At 42.4% G+C, this 6385-nt stretch overlaps 1 protein-coding gene across 2 annotated transcripts in view; it reads right to left on the bottom strand.

Annotated features, from left to right (window-relative positions):
* The window catches only part of GRAMD1C (GRAM domain containing 1C), a 105331-nt gene that overhangs the window by 4490 nt on the left and 94456 nt on the right, over positions 1-6385 (bottom strand). For both annotated transcript variants that reach the window (XM_014518269.1, XM_014518268.1), the window contains 5 exons: positions 5967-6109; positions 3523-3626; positions 2760-2936; positions 1125-1182; positions 339-449 (listed from right to left, as the gene is read on the bottom strand). In XM_014518269.1, the coding sequence (XP_014373755.1) occupies positions 339-449; positions 1125-1182; positions 2760-2936; positions 3523-3626; positions 5967-6109 (593 nt within the window). The remainder of the gene's footprint in view (positions 1-338; positions 450-1124; positions 1183-2759; positions 2937-3522; positions 3627-5966; positions 6110-6385) is intronic.

The following is a 6385-nucleotide window of genomic DNA, read 5'->3' as shown; positions in this document are numbered from 1 at the left end:
CCCCCCCCCAACTCCTATTTTGGGGGCTTATTAAACATTGACCCTGTCAGGACCAATAGAAATTGGAGACTGCAATTCTGTGAAAGTCTCCAGGAAGAGAAAAGAGATGTAGGGCAGAGTACAATATGCAGACTGGAGCTAGCTAATTCCAGAACAGCTGAAGGAGAAAGAAATTCAGTGGGGCAATATAAAGTCATTTGCTGGACACCACCATGGACTGCAGAAATAAATACAAGTCAAAACCTTTGTCTATTTGGCCCCTGCATCACAGGTCAATTTTTATCTGGTTCTTATATTAAGGCTAGAAAGTGGGAGAATTCAGACAGAAATTCACTTGCTTTAAAGAGTTCTCTTCCTGAAGCTGGACATGGTAGAGTGACTGAGCTGCATGCTCAATCTTTGACAGTTTGAGGAACAGTGTCACATTCAGCAAAACTAAGAGCAGCAAGCTGGGTAAAGAAATAAAAAGAAAAATCAGTTAAGCATTTGCAATACCATTTTGTTGCTGTAACAGATGGCATATAACTGCTAGAATGAAGAGAGAATGCCACCTGAACAAGTCCTCAGGAAAATGCATGAAGAAAGTCATGTATAAACAAAGTGACTCAAGAAATTCATAGCAAGATTAAGCTGTAGGACAGTCTCCTCTGAAGGCAGTGGCTAAGGTGTCCTATCACTGGAGATTTTTAAACCTTTTGGCTAAATGGCAGAAAATGCGCCACAGAAGCAGAAGGATGGGCTACTCTAACGATTCAGCTTCTCATTCTGCACATACCACAACATGCAAATCCTCCCATGGATTTCCCCTCCCTGCCCCCTCAACCTACACTTCAGCAACCCAAGAGCTGCGGGTTAGGTATTTAAACTGTGTGTTCCAGTACTCTGCAGAATCCCCAAGTATTAGGATTCCATTGCATAACACGTGAAAGACAGTCCCTTGCAATCAAAGATGACAAAAAGCTTTACTCTGCAGTGGATGGACCATGTGCCAACAGTTTGGCAACTCCTGGACTTTATGAATAGTCCATCCCATCTCCACTATTCACGCTTCTGTAGAGCCATAACCAAGATCAGTTCTTGGGTATCATCAATTCAATTATGGTTTAGCATCAGGGAGTACTTACAAGACACTCATTGCCACAATGATGGCTGTGGTCCTACTTGTGGCGGTGCTTTTCCTTCCTACAGGGCATGGAAGAGAGACCAGGTTAGAAAATGCTCAATGTTAATCTGCCTAAATCTGGTTTTAGAGTATAAATCAACTATGCAAAATAAATCAGATGGCAGTCCCTGATGGATGCACAGATTAGCTTTTTACACGTATTGACATCTGAAGTATACGACATGCTACATGTGCCCACTTGGACACAAAGCAAAAGCTATTTTTGTACCTGTCCTAAGGGAGAAATCAGCTGAAGGAGACAGGTTCACATAGCCATCTCTTCTGCTACTTCCCAAGCAGCGCTGTAACATACTGCTTCTACCTTGGAGAAAGCAGTACCCAGTAGAAACTTGCCTCACTTTGACCTACCCAGTCATCACTCCAGTTTTTTCCTCTGTCTAACCCCAAGTCAACTTGGTTTTAGTAACCATTCTCCTGAAGAAATCACTTTCATTCAAGTGAGCGTAAAACCAGCTTCCTGTCTGTAGGCACGGGAACCTAGACATGGGTAGGACACAGTACGCACATCATCTTGAATTCAATGAGTGTCATGCACATCATCTCAATTTGAATGAGTATCCCTGACCACTGCAGATGGGTCAACCTAGAATCATGTAAGTTAGCCAATCTTCTAAAACAGTTTCTAACATTCAGATTTCCTAACCTGGCAAAGGAACATATATTCAGGCTGCCCTGTATAGTTAGGCAGAGGCACTCGCCTGGACAGCTGGAGCACTGGTGAACACACTGGAAAATGTAGAAGTTGGCCTACACTGACAAAATATTTACATATGGTGCTAACCCAAAGTCTCCTGGGTCCCCAGTGGCTTTTGCCTGGCATGAAGCATGCACGCTTGGTTCAGTGCTTATGATTTAAAAAGTTGCTTCATACAATTCAGAGCAATTTTGGCATGCTTCAGAGCAGAGATGTTCCTCATCTCTGCAGAGGTAATTACTGAACACCATGTGCACTTTCAAGTCAATCTGTTCTGCCTACTGGTTTGCAAGGGGCAAGATACTACAAGAAAAGCATCAGTGCTCCAGAAATTACTGAAGCAGACAAGAGATTGAAAAAAAAGGAGCAAGATTAATGAAAACCAGATATAGGTGATGAGACCAGGAGGCACTTGTACTAAAGTAATTGTTCTCGGGTACTGAACTCTCTGGTACATGTCTGCAGATTCCAAACGATCAAATTATTTTTCCTCCCCCTCCCCCAACAGTATGCTTAAAATAGGGTTCTCCCACTTTTCTCCCATCCAAGTTGAATCTCTTCTCACCCTAACCCATGCAGGCTATGTACCATGTTTAGCATTCTTCTGGAGCAGAATGCACTATAGCTTAGACCTGAATTCTCCCTACACTGATCACAGCAAAGGGATCAAAAAAGCTTGTACACATAGGATTTGGAGCATTAGGAATAGAAAATAAATACACCTAGCTTTTCAGTAACTAACCTAATAAACTCAATCAGCACTGCATTTAACTTCCATTACTGATTAAGCATCCTCTCTAGCATGCACAGTTTGGACAAGGAGCTGCCATGGACTATTCCCTCCCTCTCGTCAGCCCTCCTGTCCCACCTAGTTATACCCACCTATTGCATTGCCTTGGGACTCCAATACGTCTCCTGAGGAATGCTGGGATGAACGCCTGGGAAGCAACTCTCCCATAGTCCGGTGTAAAGTCCGTCGTCGTCGTCTGATGGCAATAAGTTTGCCGGGATCTTCCAGAGATTGATTTATTGCATACTCCTCCATTAGCAGATCTGATTCTACAGTTTAAAACAAATAAAAGGTTAGTTTTTTTCCCTTTCACGTCTTAAAATGGAAACGCTCACATTACCTGCTTGAGATGGAGGATACAACAGACGATGAGGCATGATGGTGTTATTTTCTGGAAATACATGTAAATTTACATGGAAGTGCATGTAATTTTACATAAGATCACTTAAGCTTCTACATGATCACAGGTTGGGGGTGGGGGGATGAAATGCACATTTCTCCACCAAGGCAAACATGCTAAGGCATACCAAGTATGACCATCTCCTCTCATAACCACAGTACCAATTAAATTCTTTGATTAAAAAGGCAATACCCAGTTAATGGATTTTTCTGTTCTGCACACCTTCCTAGGTCTATATCCCCATAACACAACACTATTGTTCAGAATGTTTTTCTGGGAGCCCTTGCAATCCAATTTGATTACACCCCCCAAGTCAGGAGAAAAACCTCTCACTTGTAGGAGGCACAAAATCCTGTACTCACACCCTCTTAGAAGAAAATGTACAGTTACATGACTGATTCACAAAGAGGATAACTACTATCACCCTTTCTTACCAAAAAAAGACAAACCCTCACCAAGTTGTTTGAAATTCTCCTGTATCCCTCCCCAAGTGTTCTTCTCAATTACAGACTTGATGAGGCCCCATGGCTGTTTCTTGTATTTCACATCTGCAGATACCCTGCAATACAACAAAACATAATGGTAAAGCAACCTGAAATGCATCACTTATAAAAACACCAGTAGCAAGGGTTCTGTCGCTTACCAGGAACACACTTTTAGCCTGTATCCACAAACTAAAACAACAATGAGTATAAGGAGCCAAGGTGCTGCCATCCACACCACTCGCACTGGAATGTTAGGAAAGAAGCATGGTTCCAGAAAAGCCATGAATGGGAATTCTGGTCTCTGTACCATTTTTCATGGGAAATTGCCTCATTTTGAATTTAATTTTCATTTCTGCTTCAAAGTGAAAGCAAAGAATTTTCATATTTTCTGCAAAACTTTTGAAGCTTTTCTTAATGTACAATCAATTATAAAACAAGTCAAAATTCTGTTCTGAATAGGTCATAACAGAGTGTTTCAACCTCACCAAAGCATATCCTTTTATTGATAACATTCCCAGTTTGGCATGAAAAGCATCCATTTGACAAAAAAAAGCATTTTCCAATGTAAAAACAAATCTTTCTACTACCTCGACAAATAATCCTGCATTATGACACCTGCTATCTGTCTGTCACATACACCCTGCCCAAGTTGCTTTCAAACCAAATACCCCTCTCCCTTTAAGAGGTCATGATCAAAAGATCCTCCTTCTGGGTCAGTCAATGCCGTTTCTCGACTCAGCAAGCAGACTTACTCAGAGCATTCCATTTCCCAAGCCTTCACCCTTTAAGACCTGCTAGGGCCATGGATCACAGACTGAAATCCAACCAAGCTTTCCTGCAGAGCAGTGTTCAGATTAACTGATACTAGACTTAATCTTATAGAATCTAGCTCAACTCTGAGAAGTGAATAAAGATGGCATCTCCGAGCTTCGTGTTCATTTCAATATTTTTTCATACCACATGTGTACACACACACACACACACACACACACACACACACACATTTTTCTCCAAAAAAGGCAGAGACCTCCCAGACTACAAAATCAGCCTAGAATTGGTGTCATACAAGCTCATTTCTCTCTTGGGCACCATCTTCAGGAATACATTCTACTTCTAGTTCCATCTATGAAACTTCACCAGCAACACCCATGATACAAACATTCTGCAGACTGATTTCTATGCAATCCTCTGCTTCTGAGCACCTGCACAGGTCTACTGACTGAACCCTGGTGAACAGTTTATTTAAAATGTTCAAGGAGGATTAAAACCCAGGCTCACCCTTATAGCTAGGTTGGACCTGCAAGGACACAGGAGGGCAAAGCTTGTGTTTGTTACTAAAATAACCAGATCTAAATTTGCAGATGATACCAAGCTGGGGAAAGTAGTAGATAAGCTGGAGAGTAGAGCTAGGATTCAGAGATACCTAGACAAACTGGAGGATTGAACCAGAAGAAATCTCATGAGGTTCAATAAGAACAAGTCCTGCACTTAGGGTGGAACAAATCCCATGCATTGATACAGGCTGGGGACCAAATGGCTGAAGCAGCTGCTCTGCAGAAAAGGACCTGGGGGTTACAGTGGACAATAAGCTGAATATGAGCCAGCAGTGTGCCTTTGTTGCCAAGAAGGCTAATGGTATCCTGGGCTGCGTTAGTAGAAGCACTGCCAGCAGATTGAGGGAAGTGATTATTCCTTTCTATTCTGTACTGATGAGGCCACATCTGAAGTACTGAGGCCAGTTTTAGGCTCCCCACTACAGAAAGGACATGGACACATTGGAGAGTCCAGCAGAGGGCAACAAAATGGTAAGGGGGCTGGGGCACGTGACTGATGAGGAGAAGCTGAGGGAACTGGGCTGATTTAATCTAGAAAAGAGAAGAAGACTGAGGGGGAATTTAATAGCAGTTTTCAACTACCTGAAGGGAGGTTACAAAGAGGATGGAGCTAAACAATTCTCATTGGTGGCAGATGACAGAACAAGGAGCAATGGTCGCAAGTTGCAGCAAGGGAGGTTTAGGTTAAATATTAGGAAAAGCTCTTTCACCAGGAGGGTAGTAAAGCACTGAAACAGAGGTGGTGGACCTTGGAGGTTTTTGAGACCTGGCTAGACAAAGCCTTGGCTGAGATGATCTAGGTGGGGACGATCCTGCTTTGTGCAGGGGGTTGGACTAGATGACCTCCTGAGGTCCCTTTCGACCCTCATTTTCTATGATTCTCCTAGTCACAGTAAGCAAATATGGTAAAAAAGAACCATTACTGTACACAAACTTTTCACCCAAGTGGAGTCACAGTTCAAAAGAAGACATTTGTGCAAAGGAATTAAATTTTGCTATGCTGCATGGCAAGTCTTTCAGTAAAGATTTTAATTCCTACAGTATAGTCTTTCCTTCCATATATTCATTGCTCTGGCTCACCGTAATCTGCATTTCTGATTGGCCGTGCGGGTGATGCAGTATCTTTTCACAGTGTAGAAGTAATCATGATAAGGAACATCGTGCGTCAACACCTCAGCATCTACCAGGTAAGACTGTCCTTTATGGCTCTGTTTATGCAGGATCTACCCATCAAACAAGAAAAAGACATTTTAAATACACATGCTTATTTCTTCCTCCTGTGGGCTTTGGATTCTTCATTCCACTAGAACAGCCAGTCTAAAAATTCCTGGAAGTGGGGAGAGACTCTGGACAAGTTGGAGAAAAAAAACAAGTCAGTGTTGGAGTCTGAAGAACCCAAAGTGTTTGCAAAAACTGACCATCACCCTCTCCCATACCAAACATCCATTTTTTCCACATTGCTAGATGGAAGAAGGATGAGCACCACTTATTTGGATCCC

This window comes from Alligator sinensis, unplaced genomic scaffold (assembly GCF_000455745.1).
Source record: "Alligator sinensis unplaced genomic scaffold, ASM45574v1 scaffold343_1, whole genome shotgun sequence".
Taxonomy (NCBI): domain Eukaryota; kingdom Metazoa; phylum Chordata; order Crocodylia; family Alligatoridae; genus Alligator; species Alligator sinensis.
This window is presented reverse-complemented; position numbering and strand designations above follow the sequence as displayed.